The following is a 24,316-nucleotide window of genomic DNA, read 5'->3' as shown; positions in this document are numbered from 1 at the left end:
TTGTAGTTCATAGGAGTTTTATGCCTTTACACTGTATTGCTGCCACAAAACAACCAATTCACATCATATAAGCAATGATAATAAACCTAATTCTGATTCTGGAAGACCAGATGCCTCACAATGAGAAGTTGATTTTAACCATCGGTTTACCGGCTATCTTTCACTTAACTAAAACTGTGTTAAGATCACTGAGAAAACCAGTTTGTATAAAGATTAATTCTATCCCCAACTGCAAGTTATTTTGTAAACTTGATTCCACATCTTTGCCAATTTCCTACAAATTACTTTTTCACTTGAAATTGGCATCTTTTAAAAAATCTCTTCTGAAAATAAAAAATAGCTCAGCGTTCCAACAAAAATTAAATTCTGAATTCCCAAAACTCCCAGACTTGTTTTGTAAAGATTCAACCAAATAAGTAAACATTACACTAAAGATATTGTTTTAATTACTATTAGGCTACTTAGGCATTCAACAAGCTTCTTGAGTAAACTGCACGATCAGGAGACTGATTTTAAAACATAAAGGGTCTAACACAAATTTCCATTTGTCTTTCATTTTGGAAAAGATGCAAATTTTCATTGATGAAATTACAGAAACAATATTCCAAAAACATTTGGAATGGTCAAATACAGAAAAATACAATTAGATATTCAGAGAGTCTTTAGAATTATTACCCATTAAGTCATGCCACCTTGTTTAAGAACACAGTTATTCAGCCTTTTCTTTGTTTCAGCATCTCCATGTACATCTCAAGAGACTTCTGAATAGAATCTTTACTGATAAAATTGACAAAATTTTGTATATCTGCTTCCCTTTGAGTCAAAAGTCGTTCAAGTATTGGTTTCCGCATCATGGTCTTGGTTATTTGCCGAGCATGATCTACAAGATAAATGGTTTAAGAAGGTAAGGGATCCAAAAAGGAAATGAAAGGGAAAACCTTCCCTAAAGCAATTTGTTAATTATAAATAATCCTACATTAAGAAATGGGAATTAAAAAGTACATTCAAGCTTTCTGGAGTTATGTCATATCTTAGGTCTTGCCAATCAAGCTGTGTGTATTGACTGAATTTACCACATTTTGAAGCCATGAGGGGTGAAAACTACTCTGTAACTGATAAACTGCTGATCACAAAAGGATCCATAGGAGTAGGTTAATAACATATAGCTCATTAGGGCTTGGCAAAGTACACCAAGAAATGATTAATTAGTAGCAATACAGGGATATTCTACAAATTAAATGAAGAACTTCTATCTGCCATACCACTGATTTCCTGCCCTCAGTCACATTTAAGGAATAGTCCTGAGGAGAGGTTAGAGGCCCCTTTGTACAAATAGAATTGTGCAGAGGACTAGCTGAGTGCTGTGACTAGCACAGAATGCTAAGTTCAAAGAGTGCATGTGGACATGGAAAACTGAAAGATGTGTAACCTAACTAGAGCTGTGTAGTTAAGCATGCACTTTAGATGTGAAGGAGCAAAAGGATATCTGGAATACCATTAGAGTGGATGAGGTTATATTCAGATCAGCAATGACCTTTTTGGATGGAGCAACAAGCTTGAGAGGCCAAGTGCCTACTTCTGCACCCAATTCACATGTTCACATGCACTTTCTATACTCTGGTCATGAATGGCAAAACTAAAATGTTACTTAAAAAATGGATGATCAAATACTTCTTAAAAACTAGTAGGTAGAGATGAACTCAGACAACAGACCATCTTAAGTTTAGATCTGTAACAGTAGTACATAGTTACAAGCATGAAAGATGGTTATCGATGCAAAGAAGTGTACAGTGTGTCTTTTTGGAGGCCAACTATGGAAATTCAACACAATACAAATGGCATGATTTTGAAAAAGTACTGGCAGGGTGAGCTTGGTGTGTATGCAAACAATTTTAATGTAGGCACTGGATAGGTTACTTTGGTTTATAGATGTACAGAATAGAAAACTAAGAAGTCAGACTAGAACTTTGTAAATTGCTGCTTAGGCTTTAGCTGGAGTACCGTGGAGAATCCTAGATGTAGGTTAAGAAGTTAGGGGCTTAAAACAAGGGAGGTTTACCATAAGTTAGCAGGGATAAGGGGCTTTAGGGGATGTTATGGTAGTATCGCTGCTAGTACAATGCTTTACAGTATTAGCTGTAAGATTGGGGTTCATTTCCTGCTACTGCCCATACAGAGTTTGTACATTCTGCCCATGATTGCATAGGTTTCCTCTGGGTGCTGTGGTTTCCTCCCATATTTCAAAGACATACGGGTAAGGGTTGTTAAGTTGTGGGCATGGCAACACTTGTGGACTGCCCCAGAACACCAATGGACTGTGTTGATCATTGTCACAAATGACATAGTTCACTGCATGTTTTGATGTACATGTGACAAATAAAGGTAATCTTTAAAATCTTTAATGGGGGTAAGTTAGGACTGTCATCCTTGGAACAAAGAGGTGAGTCAGAATAAAATGATTACAGCTTTAAAGGGAGATGAGAAATGGAGAGAAACTATTTCCCCTAGTGAGATAATCATAAAATACACACTCAAAATCACAAAAGACACATTCATTCATTCATTCATCCATTTATTTATTTATTTGTTTGTTTGTTTGTTTGTTTGATGCAGTAGTCTTCAGAATCTTAAATCTTGATCTGAAAAGTTGATTTCATAAAAGAAAATAATGTAACTCAAAGAGATACTTGAGGATGTAGAAGTTACAAGACTACAGATAAAAATGTAGAGGATAATTACATAAAGATGACTGCTTTAAGAACATTTGCAGGTATTGCAGGCTCCCTTTTTCTATGATTACAGTGTACAGAGTTGTGTAAATTTTTCATGGCCCTAGCTAGTATAAAAGCATTGTGTTCTGGTTAGAACCTCAGATGAGGCCAAAGGTTATTATAACCAAATAGAGTAAGTTATTGATTTTGGCATACAAAAACATATTTTGCAAATAAGGAACATAGCAGCTGAATTTTAACACACTAATGGAACCACATTTCAAAGGCTTTCTCAATGTGAAACATTCACATGAAATTCAGAGATTACAAAATTAGTTTTGTGGTTTTTTTTTCAATTTATGCAGTGCCAAAGTAATTTTTAACTACAACTGAGCACATGTTCAGCACCTCTTAACAAACATTTTTCTTTAATTTTTTTGCAGGAGTGATAAAATAAGATCTTCCTCAAAAAGGCTCATCAGAACTATTTAACATTTTACCATTTTTAAATTTAGAAAAGTTTTACCTGGAATAGTCAACCATTCAGACATCGTGCTCAAAGCAGTAGACATAATTTTATCTTGTGCCACTAGGCGATCAACAAGTCCAATTTTCAAAGCCTCTGGAGCACTGTACAAAATGCCAAGTTGAAGAGAATGCTCTGTAGCTCTCCTTCCAATAGTACTTTTCATGGTGTCCTTGAACCTTTGATGGTGACATGGAGAAAAAGATAGATAGATAGATAAAGCTACACTTTAAAATCCATTCAGTATTTAATGAATGGCTCAAGAAAAAACAAACTGCTGAAGGAACTCAGGAACTCAGGCAGCTGGGGAGGCGAAGACATAGTCGACTTTTCTGGTGCACCAAGTTGCAGCTCAATGACATTTAGCTCATACGGGGGACTGAGGAAATGACAGATAGGAGCTACAGGGAGGTAGTCACCACTAGGTTGCAGTAAATGGGTGACTGCCAGGAGAAGGAAGGGAAATAAGCTGCCAGTACAGGGTATCCCTGTGGTTGTTCCCCTCAATAATAAATATACCATTTTGAATACTATTGAGGGGGATCACCTACCGCGGGGAGCCGCAGCGACTGGGTCTCTGGCACTGTCTAGCACTGTGGCTCAGAAGAGAAGAGAGGTGAAGAGGACTGCAGTAGTGATAGGAGATTCCATAGTTTGAGGTAGAGACAAGATTGTGTGGGTGCAGCAGAGACTACTGGTTGATATGTTGCCTCCCAGGTGTCAGGGTCAAGGGATGTCTCAGATCGGGTCCACAACATTCAAAGGAGGGAGGGGGAACAGGCAGAAGTCTTGGTACATATTGGCACCAATGACCTAGATAGGAAAGGTGAGGAGGTCCTGAAGAGTGACTTTAGGGAGCTAGGTAGACAGCCGAAAAGCAGGACTGCTAGGGTAGTAATCCCTGGATTGCTGCCTGTGCCATGTGCCAGTGAGGGTAAGAATAGGAGCATTTGTCATATAAATATGTGGCTGAGGACTAGCGCAGGGTACAGGGGTTCAGATTTCTGGATCATTAGGATCTCTGCTGGGGAAAGTACGACCTGTACAAAAGGGACGGGTTACACCTGAACCCGAGAGGGACCAATATCCTTGCGGGCAGATTTACTTGAGCAGTATGGGAGGCTTTAGGCTAATTTGGCAGGGGGATGGGAACCAGAGTGATAGTGCTGTGGATGAAGCAGTTGGTTTACAAACAGAGGCAGTGTGTAGAGGGACTGCTAGGAAAGACAGGCTGATGATAGGGCAAAATTGCAGTCAACAGGATGAGTTGCAATGTAAAAAGGGGACAAAGTCAGAAAAGAGTGATGAATATAGGACTGAAAGTGTTATATTTGAATGCACACAGTATACATAATAAGGTGGATGGACTTTGAGCATTTCAAGATGGACAGGTATGACATTGTGGGCATCACTGAGCGTTGGTTGAAATAAGATTATAGCTTGGACCTTAACATCCAAAGATACACTGTATCAAAAGGACAGGCTGGTAGGCAGAGGGAGTGGGGTGACTCTGTTGGCAAAAAATGAAATCAAATCATCAGGAAGAGGTGACATACTACCAGTGGATGTAGAATTGTTGTGAGTAGAGCTAAAAAAGGCCCTAATGGGAGTTATATACAGGCCTCCAAATAATAGCAAAGATGAAAGCTATAAATTGCAACAGGAGATAGAAAATACATGTCAAAAGCCTAATGTTATGATAGTCAAGGAAGATTTGACTATCTACCTGCTTGGGAAATTCACCCAATTTCCCAAGCAGGTAGATTGGGAAAATCAGGTTGGTGCTGGATCCCAAGAGGGTGAATCTGTAGAATGCCTTAAAGATGGCTTTTTAGAGCAACTTGTGGTTGAGCTTGCTAGGGGATCAGCTATTCTGGATTGGGTGTTGTGCAATGATCTGGAATTGATTAGAGAGCTTAAGGTACAGGAACCCTTAAGGGCCAATGATCATAATATGATAGAATTTACCCTGCAATTTGAGGGGGAGATGCTAGAGTCAACTCCACAGTGTTACAATGGAGTAAAGGGAATTACAGAGACATGAGAGAGGAGCTGGCCAAAGTTGATTGGAAGGGGACACAAGCAGGGATGACAGCAGAACAGCAATGGCTGGAAATTCTGGGAGCAATTGAGAAGGTGCAGTATATGTACATCCCCAACAAGAAAAAAAGCAGGATGATGTAACCGTGGCTGACAAGGGAAGTCAAAGCCAACATAAAAGCCAAGGAGAGTATACAATTGAGCAAAAATTAGTGAGAAGTTAGTGGATTGTGATGCTTTTAAAAATCAACAGAAGGCAACTAAAAAGTCATAAAGAGGGAAAAGATTTAATATGAAGATAAGCTAGCAATATTATTAAAGAGGATACCAGAAGTTTCTTCAGATATACAAAGAGTAAAAGGGAGGCGAGTGTAGATATCGGACTGCTGGAAAATGAGCTAGAGGTTACTACACTGTGAAGTCTCTTCCAAGGATGCCGACTCTGAAGTGGAACAAGTGCTACACCTGCCCCTACACCTCCTCCCTCACTACCATTCAGGTCTCCAAACAGTCCTTCCAGGTGAGGCAACACTTCACCTGTGAGCCTGTTGGGGCATCTACTGTATCTGGTGCTCACAGTGTGGCCTTCTGTACATTGGTGAGACCCGACACAGATTGGGAGACCATTTTCCCGAGCACCTATGTTTTGTCTGCCAGAAAAAGTAAGATCTCCCCATGGCCACCCATTTTAATTCCACTTTCCATTCCCATTCCAACATGTATGTCAATGGCCTCCTCTATTATCTCAAAGAGACCACAGTCAGGTTGAAAGAGCAACACCTGATATTCCATCTGGGTATCCTCCGACCTGATGGTATAAACATCGATTCCTCGAACTTCCAGTAATGCCCACCCCCTTCACCCTCTCTCACCTTATCTCCTTACCTGCCTATCACCTCCCTCTTGTGCTCCTCCCTGTTTTCTTCTTCCATGGCCTTCTGTCCTCTCATATTGGATTCCCCCTTCTCCAGCCCTGTATTTCTTTCACCAAACAACTTCCCAGATCTTTACTTCACCCCTCCCCACTTCCGGTTTTACCTATCACCTTGTGTTTCTTCCTTCCCTCCCCCACCTAACTCTGACTCCTCATCTTTTTTTTTCCCTCTAGTCCTGATGAAGGGTTTCAGCCCGAACCGTCGCCTATACATCTTCCATAGATGCTGCCTGGCCTGCCGAGTTCCTCCAGCATTTTATGTGCATTGCTTAGAAAGGTAGTTATAGGGACAAGGCAATGGCAGACGAATTGAATAAATACTTTGCATTAGTTTTCACTGTGGAAGATTCTAGCAGTATGACAGAAGTTCGAGAGTGTCTGGATGCAGAAGAGAGTGAAGTTGCCATTACTAGGGAGAAGGTGCTTGGGAAAATGAAAGGTCTGAAGGTGGATAAATCACTTGGACCTGTTAGTGTACACCCCAGGGTTCTGAAAGAGGAGGCTGAAGAGACTGTGGAGGCATTAGTAATGATCTTTCAAGATTCATCAGATGGTTCCGGAGGACTGGAAAGATGCAAGTGACACTCCACTCTTCAAGAAGGGAGACAGGCAGAAGAAAGAAAATCATAGGCCAGTTAGTCTGACTTCATTTGTTGTCAATATGCTGAATGTGATTGTTAAGGATGTGGTTTCAGAGTACTTGGAGGCACATGATAAAATAGGCCATAGTCAGCACTGTTTCCTCAAGAGAAAATCTTGCCTGACAACATCTGTTGGAATTCTTTGAAGAAATAACAACCAGGAAAGACAAAGGAGAATCGGTGGATATGGTGTACTTGGGTTTTCAGAAGGCCTTTGTCAAGGTGCTGCACAAGAGGCTGCCTAACAAGTTAAGGACTCATGTTATTACAGGAAAGACACTAGCATGGATAAAGCAGTGGCTGACTGGCAGAAGGCAAAGAGAGTGAAAAAAGGGAGCCTTTTCTGATTGGCTGCCAATGACTGGAGATGTTCACCAGGGGTCTATGTTTGGACTGCTTTTTTTTATGTTATATGTCAATAATCTGGATGACAGAATTGATGGCTTTGTGGCCACGGTTGTGGATGGTACAAAGATAGGTGGAGGCGCACATAGTGTTGAGGAAGCAGAGAGGCTACAGAAGGACTTAGATAGATTAGGAGAATAGACAAAGAAATGGCAAATGGAGTACAGTGTTGGGAAGTGTATGGTCATGCACTTTGGTAGAATAAAAGCACAGACTATTTTTAAAATGGAGATAAAATTCAAGTATCAGAAATTAGAAGGGACTTGGAAAACCTCAGACAGGATTCCCTAAAGGTTAATTTGCAGGTTGAGTTGGTGGTGAAGAAGGGAAATACAATGTTCACGTTCATTTCCAGAGGACTAGAATATAAAAGCAAGGATTGTAATGTTGAGGGTTTATAAAGGCCACACACGAGTATTCTGAGCAGTTTTGGACCCCTTATCTAAGGAAGAATGTGCAGGCATTGGAGAGGATTCAGGGGAGGTTCACAAGAGTGAGTCTGGAAATGAAAGGGTTACCATATGAGGACTGATTGATGGCTTTGGGCCTGTACTCACTGGAATTCAGAAGAATGAGGGGTGATCCCATTGAAACCTATCAAATGTTGAAAGTCCTTGACAGAGTAGATGTGGAGAGGATATTTCCTATGGTGGGGGAGTCAAGGACCAGGGGGCACAGCCTCAGAACAGAGAGACATCCACTTAGAAAGGAGATGCAGAGGAATTTAATTTTAGCCAGAGAGTGGTAAATCTGTGGAATTTGATGTCACAGGTGGCTCTGGAGGCCAAGTAATTAGCTATACTTAAGGCAGAAGCTAATAGATTCCTGATTATTCAGGTATGAAGGGTTACAGGGAGAAGACAGGAGATTGGGGCTGAGAAGGAAATGGATCAACCATGATGAAATGGTGGAGCAGACTCGATGGGCTGTACGGCGTAATTCTGCTCCTATATCTTATGGTCCTATAGTAAATCTGATTCTGATTCTGAGAATGAAGAAAGTAGAACAAAACAGAACAACATCCATAAGGAAACAAGCAAGAAAGAGAGTTATAGATATCAGAATACAAAGGAAATTTGAAACACGAAAAAGGATAGCAAAGGAAATATCAAACTAAATGGAAAGGGAGATTGAAGAGTTAGAAAGACATGACAGAATTATGCACATAAATGGTAGAGACAAGTAAACTCCAAGAATCAAAGAATTACATAGTTCAATTTATGAGAATAAGAATCATGACAAATCACATAATACACAATAATAATAATAATAATAATATATTTAGCTGAATCGTATTTGATGATGTACCAGAAAGGTGCAACAATTCCAAGCTTTGTCTCATTAAGGCCAATCCCATACTTTGGATTATCTGCCATAATGCGGTAGTCACAAGCCATTGCCATGAGACATCCTCCAGCAGGGCTGGCTCCCTAAAATAATAATCGAAATGCCGATTTCAAAACATGCACCACTATCTACTACATTAGCTGAGTTATACTTAATAAGTTTTCAATTGTTACTTTTAAGAATAAAAGTCCCATTTACAAGACAGCTATGAAGAGTTAAAAGCAAAAGACAGAATGACTCATTTGATAGTAATCTTGGTTTTGAGTCTAGGGCTATGCAAGTTCTACTTAGAGACTGGTGTGCAAATATCTTGGGTGCCACCTCAGTCTATTTCTGAGCAAGAACTGCAAAGTGTGAAGGTGGGAGTCAGTAGAGACCAGAACGGGTTCAATACACAACATACTGTGCATTGACCTCTCATGAGACAATAATGACTGCAGTGTATACTCTGTCCTAACTGGCAAAACTTCACTGACCTGCCCATGTAATTTGGCAGTCTCTTCCTCCAATTAATCCTAGGCCTGGCTGGTCTCATCAGTGTTTAGTGAGAGTCACATTCCCAGTCCCTTCATTTGTCGCATTGTGACAGCAGTACATTGCAGCATATGATAATAAAAGAAAAACTAGAAAATCACGTTAAGAAATTAATAAAATATTACATCAGAGCAACAAGAGAGCAAGAAAGAAAAATAGTGAGGTAGGATACATGGGTTCAATGCCTACGCAGAAATCTGATGGTGGATGATGCTAGTTTTAAAGGCACACAGCCAAAGATTTGCTTTTCAACTTAATAGGCAATGCCTTACAAAACAGCTTCCTTAGTATGAAGGAATGTGGAAATTAAATGAGTGTTCTTTGATCTGAAGTACTAAATCTGTTTCTCTCTATCCAGATGCTACCAGACCAATTGTGTATTTCCAGCATTTGTGCCTTTTTACCAGATTTACAACACCTGCAGCGTTTTATATTACTTTATGAAAATATCTTTGTAGTCCATTCTTGATTGAATAAGAAAGCAAACACATTGATTTCTTTGGTATCCACCATTATTCTGTAAGTGAGTAACAGTCCCTCAAACTTCTATGCTACCTCAAATAACCTTATTCACAGTTTATCGCTATGGTTTCACCCTCTTATCAGCTTGGTGTCACCTCTTACTCCCTGATCCCTGCTGTAGCTTCACAAACTTCTTTTGTCTCCTTTTCAGTTCTGATGAAGAGTCTCTAAATAGAGGTAGTAACCGTTTCTCTTCCTGCAGATACAGTCCAACCTGCGGTGTAGTTATGACATTTTTTGTTTTTGTTTTACCTCTCCTCACTTTATAGCCCTTTGCACAGGTACCCAGGACACTGTAGTAGTGTGATCACTCGAGTTGAGTATGATGTTCTTTTGAGAGATTGTCTATTTGTGGGTCCTCAGGTGTCTGTAGAGGCTGAACCAAGGTCCACATATTCTGGTGCAGTGTGGCCAAAAGTAAGTGGTGGCTGTGGTTAGTGGTTGAGTCTTTTGGTTTGCTGTCTGCAGCACAGCGGAAGTCACTCTCATGTAACACAGTTCCCTCTTGATCAGATTTCCTCCAAGTGTATATTCCCAGTTTTTAGATGTAATGTTGGATTTCTTCAGGCTGATTTTGATGTTATCTCTGAAGCGTTTCCTTTGCCCACCAGAGGCTCAATAACCTTCCTTCAACTGGGAGTAAAGGATCTGTTGGAGGAAACATGAGTTTGGCACTCGGATGACATAACCTGTCCATCAAAGTTGGTGTTGCTTTATCGATAGACATTATCCATTCAAACAGATCCAAAATCTGTTTGATTTTTAAAGTAAATGATAAATGTGAAATTCTTAAATAAACATGGTTCTGTAGGATTTCATGTTCCACTTCAATTGTTTCCTTTATGAACAATGTCAGGATAAATAACAATCCAAACAAATGATTTGCAAATTGTAATGACTATTGGATCACTTACATTGATTGCAGCAATGGTCACCAAGTTAGATCCGTACAACTTCAACCACATTTCCTGAACAGATCTCCAGAACTCTCCTGTATGCTCCGGTGACTTCCCATACATCTCAGTGATATCCAAGCCAGCAGAAAAGATGTTGGGAATAGACTAAAATTGAAGCATAATTATATTTCATCCTTATGAAAGGTAGAAAAATTCAGACACTTAGAAAGCTTACTATGATCAACTTGTACTTTAGACTGATTTCATTTTAAGGTGAAATTCCTTATTTTACATATCGTTTCTTCAGGCCACTCCATTAATTCAAAAAGCTATGTTCCTTGGGAACAGATTCATTACGGTGTGAACATATGCTTAATACACCAGCCAATGAGAAGCTGGCTACTGTGCTCCACCCTTTGAACTTGTTACTACACATCTGGAAGAAATGGCAATGCACAAAGCAGTGGGAGGTGGCTTTCCAAAAGATAAAAGAAATGGTTATGTCAGACACTTTGCTCACACATTATGCTTCACATCGTCCCGTAAAGCTTGCCATGCACTGCTTGGGATGCCAACATGTCCAGAAGAAAGCTATCCAGAGCTATCAGAAATACTTCCTGCAGTCCCAGAGTCAGCTCCTACAACCACCATGGAGGAGGCCACAGAATCTGAGCTTGTTTCACAGCCACAACTCTCTCCTGTCAAGCAGAATTACCCACTCTCATTGTCAGGAAAGACATTATCCCACAAGAGTAACAAAGCCTCCACAGCAATTAAATCTTTAGGCATGCATGGGAAGACTTAAAATTGACTATGCTGTGGATGTTTCTATATAGTAGTTGTACTATATAGTATACTGTAGATATGTTGTGTATTTAGTTGGAGTTTATAGTTAAGCAGGGAGGAGTGTTGTGGATTTAATATTTCAGTGATATTTGAGTAAACATTCTTTATTTGTTTAAATAATTTATTATGGGTTAAATGTAAAAATACATGAATTGCATGTGTCATGATGCTACCACATGATGTGTGCGTGCCTCACTTAAAGTAAAAACAAAACTAGACACATTCTCCTAGGTTCCCATCTTTTTCTTGTAATTAGTTTCATGTTTTGAAGTTACAAAACATAACAGTGTTGACAACAGATTCAATTAGAACATTTAAAAGATAATTATTTGTATGTTTCACTTGGAACAAAAGAAGTCTACAAAAGAATTGTATAAAGAGCACAATGAATTTAGTCACTCTACCTAAGAGCCTGCATAATCCTGATAGAATAAGTGCTGTTATTCTATGAATAAATTAACCAGGATGATCGACCATACGTACAGAAGTAAGGATAACTCCACGACATCTTCGGTCCATCTCAAGTTTCTCCAGGCTAATTGCAAACTCTGTGAGAAATTCCAGGTTTAGACTGTTAACAGGAGGCTTCTTCATTTTAATCACCGCAACTCCTGAAAATAAATGATAAGTTTTAAAGTTTTTTTTGTTGTCCTTTTATGCAATGAAAAGGGAGTCAGAAGTTGATGGCAAACAGGAAAAAAATAATGGATTTTGACCAGAGGGTAAGGAGGCTTTGCACATCTATTAATAACATTTATAGAGTTATAGTGATAGCTGTTCCATTTCTGCTACAATAAATTCACAGTCTACAGTGGAATAACTGCAATGTCTTGAAATGGTTGTATACTCAGCACAGTTGGAATCTCTGGCTTCTTGAGATACATGATTCAATCCCTAACACTGAACTTTAGCACATAATTTCAGGCATCAATAACCTCGTGTTTAATTTTGTTTTAGTTCCACAGTTGATGGGAGATTCAGTAAGTAAAAGGTAAGTAATTACCCTTCTACAGAATCATGGAAGATCCAGACCATTCACTATCTCTAAGGCCAATCCTTCAAAACTCTCTGGGAAATTAGTAATTTTGGGATTTTTAAGTTTTCAAGATCAACATCTTCACTGGTAACATTTTTTTAAAAATCCTTCAGCTTACAATTCTCACTTATCCCCCAGCTCTTTAGTTGTCAGGGGAAGATGCAGAAAACTGAACACAAAGCAATCTGTTTAATTCTTTTATCATTTTCTTATTTTGAATTGAAAATTCTCTTGTTCCTTTCTGCAGGGAGCCCATATTCCACCCCCCCCCCCCATTATATCTGCAAAGGTTTACAGAGGCAAATTATTCTGTATTTACCTGAGTTGTTGTCAAGTTCCACGATCATGTTCTTATTTGTGAATGATCTCCTCTGACCTGATGCCTTACAAGGTAACAGGCATAAAATCCTTCCTGGCTTATACTGTAAATTTTTAATACTGTTAAGTGATGCATGTCCTAAAACACAAAAAATCATTTCAGCTGTTAAATGGATAGGGAATACGAAAATCTAATCCTTGCCATATCTCTTCCATTGAGTGGTACATTAATAATCTTACATTTCTTATTAAATTGATTTCATGAGGACATAAGAAACATGAACAGTACTAGGTCACATGGCCCATCAATAAGATCATAGATGATAGGATCTTGCACTCAATGCCACCTTCCCACCCCTTGTCCTTTATGCACACTTCCCCAATTGTCTAAAAATCCATCTATTCAGTAATTCCATTTCCAAGGCTCTGTGGTAGAGAATTCCAAATATTTTCAACTCACAGATTCAAGTCTTCTTCATCTTCCTCTTAAATAGTAGATTCCCTTTAATCTGAAACTTTGTCCTGATTCTACTTTCCTCTCAGAATCTAATGTTTTCAAAGTCATTTGAGTCTAAACTCTCACACGAGGAAATCTGAGATGCTGGAAATTCAAGCAACACTGCCTGGCCTGCTGCGTTCCACCAGCATTTTTTGTGTGTTGCTTGAGTCTAAACTCTGCTGAATACAGATTCAACCTTTCTTCATCCAACCCCCGCCCCCATCTATTCCAGGAATCAACCTCTTGAACCTTCTCTAAAGTAATTCCAATATATTTAAGTATACTTACATATGGAGACCAACAGTGAATACAGAGTTCACCAAAGCCCAGCACAGTTGTGGCAAAATCTCTGTACACATGTATTCTATTTCCCTTTCAATAAAGGGTAATAATTCATTGCTTTCCTTATAACTTGCTGCATCTGCATGTTAATTTCAAAGTCAAGTTTATTGTCATTTAAATATATATATGTATATAATGTAAAGAACCATACAACGTATATCGAAACGAGCTATTTCTTCGAACCAGGGTGTAAAGCACAGTAGTACATATAACACACGATAACTTATGACGGTATGAATAAATCTACAGATGAATCACACATAAATAACAAGCTAGAGTGCATTAATTTTAAATATTGGAAGGTACGGAACAGATTAACCAGTGACACTTTGAATGTGATGCAGCCAGGAGTTCAGAAGCCTAATGGCCTGGGGGAAGAAACTGTTTTTCATCCTGACCATTCTTGTTTTTATGCATCGGAGTCTCCTGCCTGATGGTAGAAAGTCAAAGAGGATGCTGGATGGATGGGTGGGATCCTTAATAATAGTAAGGACCCTGCATATGCAGCACTCCTGATAAATGTCTCCGATGGATGTTAGGGAGACCCCTATGATCCTCTCAGCTGTTCTCACAGTCCTTTGTAGGGACTTCTGGTCCGATACTCAACTACTCCTATATCAGATGGAGGTGCAACCTGTCAGGATGCTCTCAATGGTGCTCCTGTAAAACACAGTTAAAATGGGGGCTTGGAGCCTTGTTTGCCTCATTCTTAGGAAGTGGAGGTGCTGCTGTGCCTTCTTGTTCAGGGAGGTAATATTAAGGGACCAGGTGAGGTCATCCATCATGTGAAATCTCAGGAACTTAGTGCACTTAACTCTCTCTACATGCAGCCATGTACTCGCAGAGGGGGATGGTTCGTCTATACCTTCCTTAACTCCACAATGATTTCCTTTGTCTTCTCCACGTTCAGGCTTAGGTGGCTGTTCTCACACAAGCCACTCCACTTCCTCTTTATAGATAGATAGATAGATAGATAGATACTTTATTCATCCCCATGGGGAAATTCAACATTTTTTTCCAATGTCCCATACACTTGTTGTAGCAAAAACTCATTACATACAATACTTAACTCAGTAATAATATGATATGCATCTAAATCACTAACTCAAAAAGCATTAATAATAGCTTTAAAAAAAAAAAAAAGTTCTTAAGTCCTGGCAGTTGAATTGTAAAGCCTAATGGCATTGGGGAGTATTGACCTCTTCATCCTGTCTGAGGAGCATTGCTCCATTCAGCATCATTCTTGATAAGGCCCACCACTGTTGTGGCACCTGCAACTTAATGACACAGTTTGAGCTGGATCCTGTCATGTGTCAGCAATGTGAACAGTAGCGGACTGCTCAACGGAATGGGACGAGAGATGTTGCCACCCACACAGTCTGACTGTGGCCTTACTGTTAAGAAGTCCAGTATCCAATTGCAGAGGGAGGTGTTGAGACCCAGTGAAGACAGTTTCCCACCTGTTTCTGGCGTATGATAGTGTTGAATGCCAGACTGAAATATATAAAGAGCAGTCTGGCATATGAGACCCCATTTTCTAGTTGGGACAGGACAGTGTGGAGAGCAGAGGCTATTGCATCATCAGTGGATCGACTTGAGTGAGAAGTGAACTGGAAAGGGTCTAATGTAGCCAGGAGAAAGGCTTTAGTGTGCTCCAGGACCAGCTGCTCAAAGCATTTCATAATGGCTGATGTTAATGCCACCGAACAGTAGTCATTTAGGCAGGTTACTGTCTCCTTCTTTGGGACTGGAATGATGGTTGCCACCTTGAAAGCCAAAGGGACAATGGATTGTTCCAGAGAGATGTTTGATATATCCGTCAGCTGAGCTGCAGAGTCTTTCAGAACTGGACCTGGTACATTATCAGACCCCGCAGCTTTGTATGGGTTGACCCTGGCCAGGGTCTTCCTCACCTCTGCTTCAGTCATACAGAGTATCTGCTCACCTGGGGGAAGGGGTTCCCTCCTCATCAGCACGTCGTTCTGCGCATCAAACTGGACCTGGAGGATATTGAACCTCAGGGAGTGAAGCATCCTGGTAAAGCATCATGAGTCCTGATGAAGGCCGGAAGCATCAACTATAGTCTTTTCCATAGATGCTGCCTGGCCTGCTGAGTTCCTCCGGTGTTTTGTGCGTGTCATGATCCCTCAGCCTGGCACGGACCTTTGCAGTAAGCCATGGCATCTGATTTGCCCGCACATGGATGTGTTTCATGATGGTAACATTCTCTACACTTCTCTATGTAGCTGGTCGCAGAGTCCACATATTCCTCAATATTAACATGGCTGCCATAGGTAGCAGCCTCCCTGAATATTCTTCAGTTCGTATTATCAAAGCAGTCCTGCGGTGCAGAGACTGAATCATCAGACTATGTTTTCACCACCTTTAGAACTGGTTTGACCCGTCTGATCACTGGTTTGAATGCTGGAATTAACATTACAAATACGCAATCTGTGAGTCCAATGTGGGATTGAGGGACTGCTTTATAGGCACCTGGTACGTTAGTGAAAACCAGGTCTAGTGTATTTTCACCTCTGGTAGCAAAATCAACATGCTGGTGGAATATAGACAGGACTGTCTTTAGGTTCACATGGTTAAAATCACTTGTGATAATGAGGATACCATCGGGGTGCTTGGTTTGAAAATACTGATAGCGCTGTACACCAATGTAGTGCCTCGCTGGCATTAGCAGAAGGTGTGTGCTGATATACACAGCTACCAATGCAATTGTGGTGAACTCCCTCAGTAAATATAATGGTTTGCTCTCCACAAAAGTGCACCCAATCATCGGTAAACAATGGGGCACCACTGCTAAAGCGTCCGTACACCAGTTCTTATTTATGTAAATATAGATATCGCCACCGCATGTCTTGCCTGAGATCACTGGATTCCTGAAACACACTGAAACCCTCCAGAGGGATAACTGCACCTGGGATGGATTCATGAAGATTCTCGATTCCATGAGAATGTGTGCACAGAGGTTTTCCCATCACTGGTTTAATCTCAGGCGCAGGTAGTCCAGTTTATTTTCAAGTGAGCGAATGTTTGGCAGTAAGAATGAGGGGAGAGCTGGCCTGAAGGGCTTCAACTTAAGTTGTTCCTGAATTACAACGTGTCTTCCCCTTCCTCATTTCTTTGGCATTGCTCACGGAGGTCTGTAGCAGGCAATGGTGTGCATGATAAGCCCAGACTGCAGAGCTCCTCTGCAGTTCAACAGTTCATTAATGAGGTAGAATTGCAGTGCACAGTATATTTCTGAACTATTTGCATTTTCCAGTCGTGACAAAGACATACAGGAAATGGACGAGCTATTACATCCAGAGAACAAAGTGGTCACTGCGTCTGAACACGCCGTCATCTTGGAAAGTGTTTCATGATACACAGATCTCTCTATGCAGCAGCATTCAGTAGTCCGTCCATTTAAACAGTATTCTACTTCTCCATTTTAACTTTGAAAATGAATAATATCACATTATACCCCATCAGCCATAGTTTTGATCACTCAATTAATCTATCTATATCCCTTTGCAGACATGTTGCATCATTTTCCTACAACTTGCTTTCCTAAAGATCATTGTGACAGGAATAAATTGAGACTTCACTAATCATGGCTCATCAGTATGAGATGACTCAGTTATCCTACCCTTCTCAGTGTGAATGGGTGTCTAATCTTCTATCTGTTCTATTGTACCCAGAGCAATGAGCTCTTACCTTCTCGTGCTGCCTCACCAAAGACCCCTTGAAATTCCAGATCCTCATTCACCTTTCTCTGACCTGATAGTTATAATTTCACAGAGCTATAATAAATGGACCAAGCCCCACTCCCTTTACACAAAGCCACGTTGACGCCAGCGATTTGCCTTGGAACTACTTAAATTCTATTCATTTTTTTTAAATTTAGAGATAGAGCAGGCTACAGGCCCTTCCCAGCAACCAACCTAATTTAACCCTAGGCTAATCACAGGACAATTTACAATGACCAATTAACCTACTAACTGCAATGTGGGAAGAAACCAGAGCACCCAGAGGAAACCCATGCGCTCAGGGGAAGGATGTACAAACTTCTGATGCTATTTCATTCCAGTCGCAACTCCAACAACAGCTTCTAAATAAAAGCTGAAAATAAATCTTGACATTGGGCCAGAGAATTGTACTCAGTTATGAAATAAATGCTCCTGATGACAAATATGAAAATAAATGCAGGAAGAACCTAGAATGTAATAATGTAGGGGACAATTAATACAGTAAATAAAATCCCCCCACCCCTCTATTCTCCACTCTGGCCCTTTTATTTTCTTCTCACTTACCTATTACATCCCCTGGGTCGCCTCCTCCTATCGTCCACTCTTCTCTCCTAGCTGATTCTTTCTTCTCGAGCCCTTGACTTTTCCTGCCCACCTGGCTTCACCCTTCACCTTTCAGCTATCCTCCTGCTCTTCCCACCTTTTAGTCTGGCATCTTCCCCCTTCCTTCTCAGTCCTGAAGAAGGGGATTAGGCTGAAATATCAACTGTTTCTTCATCTCCATAGATGCTGCCTGACCTGCTGAGTTCCTCCAGCACTTTGTGTGCGTTGAGTAGAATAGCCTGTTTGAGGAAGAGTAATTAAAGAGGAGAGAATCCAAATAGAAGTGGACCAGTACACCATTAATACACAAAATAGAAAATGTTCAGCAAGTTCACAAAGTACTAAATCTCAGAAGATAAGAGACTGCATTAGGAAGTGGAACTAAGTGTCTTATTAAACGCAGGAGCTTATGTTGGACTTGACTTTTTTTGTTTAACTGAGAAAGCTGAAAAAAGGGTCAAACTATTTTTGAATTTTTATCTCAGCCATAAACAACCTTGCTTGCAATAACTATCAATCAGGCAGATTTTCTTGGCTGAACTGCAAATGATTCAGCCCACTGCTCTGACTCAGTCCCCACCCCTACGTTTAAGTGTTTGTGGATGCCAGGTCATATTGTCTTGGGACTTTCAATTTCAGAGTCAGGTGACAGGGCACAATTACATCCCACACAACCTATCACAGATGATTGCCTTCTGAATATTCTGGCAGCCTTTGACAGAGCAATGTTCCCTTGTCAGTCTGAGGGGTTCTGTGAAGGCTTAAACAGCTCTGCTAGTCAGACGCATGTGAAACAAATAAACTGTTTTAATTAAGAAACAATAAATACATTATTTGTTTATATATAAAAGTATTCAAGTTATTAAAACACATTATAGCATGAATAAATATTTAAATACACTAATAAAAATTCATTAGTATTTAAAATGACATGAGGATTTCTATCCTACAGTAGGTTGGATGATGCAGAGGAATCTTAGCACTTATTCTCTGATTCCATGTGGAATTCAGTGGTAGGACACAGAATGGCATGGTCTTGCATGCAAGTGGCAGCTTCCTTCAGATTTGCAGTGTAATGAGCCATTATTTTCACTACTTTTTCTTTAAAAATACCATATGTGGCTTTCAAAACATTTATATCAACTGCAGATAATGAATTAAATCATCATCTTATATGAAATCAAATTATTAAGAAACAGCCATAAGTTTTAAACTAGTACTGATTAAATGTGAATTATCTGCAAATCATTACTCAGTCAGTACAAACAGCAACTTCATTTGTCACTTTAAAACCAAACACAAGTTGTCACCTATGGTTACCTTGTATGAATATAAGGTTTAAAAATTATTGCATTAAATATCACTCATAATAATTGTCCATTTTGAATGGAAACCTCGCTAAGGAAATATTTAAAATCTTATTTTAATTTTAGATGAAGACAACACAACATTTCTATAACTAATAAATCAAACATCAATTTTGTGCCTCATTACAGAGAAACAGTGTTCTTGATCTCCCAGGTTGGTGCTAATATTCAGAACAGAATGCAAGGCAATTTGAAGTAATCAGCCTTGCTCGATGAAGCCACAAAGAAAACAAATTACAAAAATATTTCTCATTGTTTCTGGATAAAAGAAAAATGTTGGATATAGTGGCGATCAAATAAGCAATCATGGTGCTTATGTAAAGACTATAAGTGGCTATATTTTCATCAGGAGTTCGAGGAGATTTGGTTTGTCACCTAAAACACTCAAAAACTTCTAGAAACGTAAAATGGAGAGCATTTTCACTGGCTGAATCACTGTCTGGTTTGGGGGGGGGGGGTGCTACTGCACAGGATCGTAGTAAATGGTAGAGAGCTATAAAATTAGTCAGCTCTATCATGGGTACTAGCCTCTGTAGTATCCAAGGCATCTTCAAGGAGCCTCAGAGAAGTGGCTTTATCAAGGTCCCCCACCACCAAGGACATGCTCTCTTCACATTGTTAACATCAGGAAGGAGGTACAGAAACATGAATGTGCACACTCAGTGATTCAGGACAGCTTCATCCCTTCTCCCATCCAATTTCTAAATGGTCATTGAATCAATGAAGACCACCTCACAAATTCTTTTAAAAATTCTGTTTTTTGTATTACTTATCTCAATTTATTTTTCATGAATTGCATTGTACTGCTGCTGCAAAGTTAACAAATTTCACGACATATGCCGGTGATATTAAACCTGATTCTGATTCTAGCTGACAAATCATTGGAAAGTATCAAGTGTTTCCTACATTAATATTTCTGTTACGCTGTATGTAGATTTTACTAAACTCTTGAAATCCATCACAAACATTCAGGATTTCTTCTGTTAATTGCATCAGCTATCACAATTTCCATAAGCAGGCAATTGCAATATAAATTCCAACACTAAAATATCCACAAAGGTATGAAATTTAACTTGAATAGCTTTGTGGAAATGTTGGAGCCTATTATTGCTTTCCTTAAAGAAAACAGGAAATCCTATCTGCAACTTGAATATGAGTAATGGACTAGGAGCTGGTACTCCTAAGCTCTCCATTTAGCTGTTCAAGGCAAGAATAAAGTTGTATTCTGTCCCTATTCATGGTTATCAGCTTCTATAACAGTTAAACTTTCTGCAGAGGTGTAATCACTTGACACTTCTACAATTCAAACTAGAGTAAACATGCAACCAGAAAGCCAGGTAAAAAATTGCAGAAGTAACAAATACAAAGGTAAATTGCAAGAACCGTTTGATGACTTTCAGGCCAGGTTTAAAGATTTGCTGAAGTTCAGACTCTGCTTCTCCTACCTTGATTATGATTGATGGAGTCTTACCTTCAAAAAGATGATTATGGAAACGTTTACTGTATAGATAGAATTACTGGAACTCCAAGAAGTGCAAGCTCTGAACATGATGTGCATGTTAGAGTCTACGGATGAATTCTAGAAGCAAGTACCAGGACCAGTATCCTCATTACAAGAATAGGATCATATGACTCACTTTAATTAACAGTATATTGTTTTGAATCACAGTATTCTTTGATGAAATGTGTCAGATTAGTTTCCTCAACATTTGGCTGAGAAACCCTAGATCATTTGAGAACCTGCCCAAACACAACCATACTGGAGAATCACAAGGCCTCCAATTCCATCGTAAGTAGTTAGGATAGAGGAAGATTATGCTTAAAATCTTTCTAGAAGTTGGAGTGTCTGCAGTAAAAATGTATACCTTGCAGCTCTCAAACTTCTGAATATCATTGAATTGCTCCGAAGGTTAGCAAGTTGAGCCACACTGCTATAAATTAAATGGTTTAGTTTGTTAGGTAGCACAGGAACAAAGTTTGGCATTTAATTGGAATAGAAATGAAGTCAATTGCACAAAGATTGTACAGTACACGGAAAGGACACAAGGCCAAAAATATACCTTCTAAAGACATAGATCATTTTCTATTGGTATATGGCAATTGACAATCACTGTATTATTGTTTTTACTGGAGATGATCCACATACTGGCAGTAAAAAGCGCACAGACCTAGTACATTCAACATTATACTAGGTTTAGTATTTGTGATCAGTACGGATAGCACTATATCGATAGAGAATGCAGTAGATTAGCAATGGTGAATGCAGTACGTAGTGAGAACTGACACTGTGATGTACTAGGTAGTGTAGTGTTATACTGACATTGGGTAGCGCAATGGTATAAACTGCCATTAAACTCTGGAGGAATTCAGCAGGCCAGGCAGCATCCATGGAAAAGAACAGTCCTGACTAGGGGTTTCGGCCGGAGGCGTCAACAGTTTGCTCTTTTCCATGGATTTTGCCGGGCCTGCGAGTTCGTCCAGCGTTTTGTGTGTTGCTTTGGATTTCCAGCATCTGCAGATTTTCTCGTTTATGAATGGTACAAACTGTGGAGATTTTGGGTAGGGTAAGAGCACTGTGGTGATACCAGAGAGGATACTGGCACTTCATTGCCGCTAGTAATAATACCAGGCAGTCCACTGATGATAGGTAGGCAGAGAGCATTAAAGTAATCCCTGGTGCCCTGGTACCGGGCAAGCGAAGAACGGGGGCCGAGCTTGCAATTCCTAATTTCCCTCCAATATTTGGTACCGGTCCAGTTAATTCCGGCCTGCACCCGGAGGCCGCCACCCGCTGGACCCCGGTATCACAGACCTGAATAAAACCCTCGAACCGCCTTCAACAGCGCCGCCATTTTCTGCCGGGCAGTGGGGAACACAAACCGGAAGCTGAGGGGCGGAAGCAGCGCTGCCTTTCGAGCTGCGGGGCGGAAGCAGCGCTGCCTTTCGAGCAGCGATGAAACTGCAGCTTGTGTTGCCCAGCCTGCAAATCCACGATGATCCTGCAGATGGTGAGGAAGTCTTTTCGAAAATCACACTCTGTGAGCTTTATCTCCGAAACTATCGTACATTCGCTGATTGCTCCCATCCAGTTTCAAGTATGCACATAGCATCACACGGATTTTTAACATATGCCGCTGTTCATTTGATTTGTATGATTGAAAACACCACTGTTACTTTCTATGACAAATCAGCAAACTATGAAATACAGTTTGAGTAAACAGTTCGTAAAAGTGGAGTGGCAATTTAGAGAGGAGTGAATTATTGTTATGAAAACAAAAAATGTATGGGTATAGGTCCACTAAAGGTTGCACAAGTAAAACCCACAGGTAATGATTCTGAAGGGGCAGAAAAATTGAATACTTTGCCTCACCAATTTACTGAGAACAATGAGGTGAGATACATTTTCTGGAAAAAAAAGATTGCTAGCAATTTCGACGATTTTTTTTTCAATCCCCTACGTTAATTTTACACAACTAAAATCTGCTTATTTTCTGATTGAATAATAACGCTTTAATACATAATCGTTTACATTTTTGTAAGGGATTCTGAATGAGATTCAATGGCATTAATTACTAATATTGCTTACTTTTTTTATTTAGAAAGGGGAAAATACTAGTTTGTATTATCAGAAGTAGGTGCAGGGATGACTCTGCCACGTAGGAGCACTGGGAAGAGAAACCAATTTGGGGCCAAATTATGAGATTCGGGATCTAATGATCTCTGAGAGTAAACTAGAAGAATGAATTCCAAGCACGCTGGAGCGGAGCTCACGATACTAAAATCAACCAGAGAGATATCGTGTAAATTAGCGATTTTGAAGCCTGGAACATTTGGGTAGTTCTGGGATTAAGGAGCACTAGAAATACAGTCAAGGGGTTTGTGGAAAATGACAAGGATCTTGACATCTGGAGATCATGGGGCTTGGAAATAAGTGGTGGAATGAAGCTGAGTGGGATTTTAAGTCAAATCATTGTGTTCAGTAAGGCTTGAAGGAATTTTAAGATAATGGAGTGTAATGTGATTATCACTAAATCTTACAGAATGTAAGAATTTTTTCCTTGTTTATAAAAATTAATGATTAGATTATGGGATAGGAATGTGCACCTTTACAAATTGGATTTACAATATTTGATATGAGTACGTGAGTAGATGGTCATCCATCAGTGGATTATTCACATTTGTTGGAGTTTGCAGTCTAAATAAACACAAGCTTCAGCATAATATATTTACAACTTCAGCACTTATACAATTTCCATGTTATTATATACAAAGCAGATTTTATTAATTTGCATTTCTACTGAAACAAACAAGTGATTAAAAAATAAATTACATATGAACAATTTTTCTTTCTAATTCATCCACAGCATAGATATTACCTTTGAAAAGTTTGTGGCATGGTTAAACTGAATGCTTGGGTTCTAATGAAACGTCACTGATCATTTTCTTTCCCTCCACAAATAGTATTCATCTGCAGAGTAGTTTCAGCATTTTCTGCTTGCCATTTTGTTTTCCTGTGATGGTACCATTGTCAAATATTCTACAGACATTAACTTCGAAAGTTTGAACAGGAATCATGAAGAAATTATTGAAATAGTATTGGCACGTACAGCAACTTAAATGTATATGTACATCTTAAGTCATTCAAGTAAATTCTGTGTTCAGTGTTGATGAACTTATTACATTTAACTTCATCAATTGTGTAAAGTTTGGAAGAAGTTAAAACTTGTCCAAAAGTGTGGTTTTATGAAATTACAAATATAGAGGATTTTTCCTTACAAAGATCAATGTAAATTTTATTATCAAAGTACATATATGTCACCATATGCAGTCCTGATACTCATTTTCTTGTGGGCATACTCAGCAAATTTGCAGAATATGTTAACAGGATCAATAGAGTGCAGAAGACAACAAACTGTGCAAATGCAAAAATAAATAAACAGCAATAAATAATGGGAACGTGAGATAAAGAGTCCTTAAAGTGAGATCATTGGTTGTGGGAACATTTC

General features: G+C 39.5%; 1 protein-coding gene across 1 annotated transcript; it reads right to left on the bottom strand.

Annotated features, from left to right (window-relative positions):
• Nucleotides 1-423: 423 nt before the first annotated feature.
• On the bottom strand, nucleotides 424-22,199 carry eci1 (enoyl-CoA delta isomerase 1). Its single transcript, XM_073060571.1, has 7 exons — nucleotides 22,123-22,199; nucleotides 12,758-12,895; nucleotides 11,886-12,013; nucleotides 10,575-10,721; nucleotides 8,566-8,687; nucleotides 3,238-3,416; nucleotides 424-880 (listed from the first exon to the last, which is right to left on the bottom strand). The coding sequence occupies exons 1-7, from the start codon at nucleotides 22,160-22,162 to the stop codon at nucleotides 714-716; spliced, it is 921 nt and encodes a 306-aa protein (XP_072916672.1). The 5' UTR covers nucleotides 22,163-22,199; the 3' UTR covers nucleotides 424-713.
• Between the last annotated feature and the right edge of the window lie 2,117 nt (nucleotides 22,200-24,316).

The sequence above is a fragment of the Hemitrygon akajei genome, chromosome 11 (genome assembly GCF_048418815.1).
Source record: "Hemitrygon akajei chromosome 11, sHemAka1.3, whole genome shotgun sequence".
Classification (NCBI taxonomy): domain Eukaryota; kingdom Metazoa; phylum Chordata; class Chondrichthyes; order Myliobatiformes; family Dasyatidae; genus Hemitrygon; species Hemitrygon akajei.
The sequence above is the reverse complement of the archived record's forward strand: the minus strand, read 5'-3'. Positions and strand labels throughout refer to the sequence as shown.

What these genes read in the sequence shown, in the direction of transcription:
- eci1 (XM_073060571.1), bottom strand. Translation starts at nt 22,162, where the DNA reads ATGGCGGCGCTGTTGAAGGCGGTTCGAGGGTTTTATTCAG. An exon ending in TGACCATTGCTGCAATCAAT is followed by an intron (nt 8,688 to 10,574) that starts GTAAGTGATCCA and finishes TTATTATTTTAG; the next exon opens with GGAGCCAGCCCTGCTGGAGG. An exon ending in TGAATGGTTGACTATTCCAG is followed by an intron (nt 881 to 3,237) that starts GTAAAACTTTTC and finishes TTTATCTTGTAG; the next exon opens with ATCATGCTCGGCAAATAACC.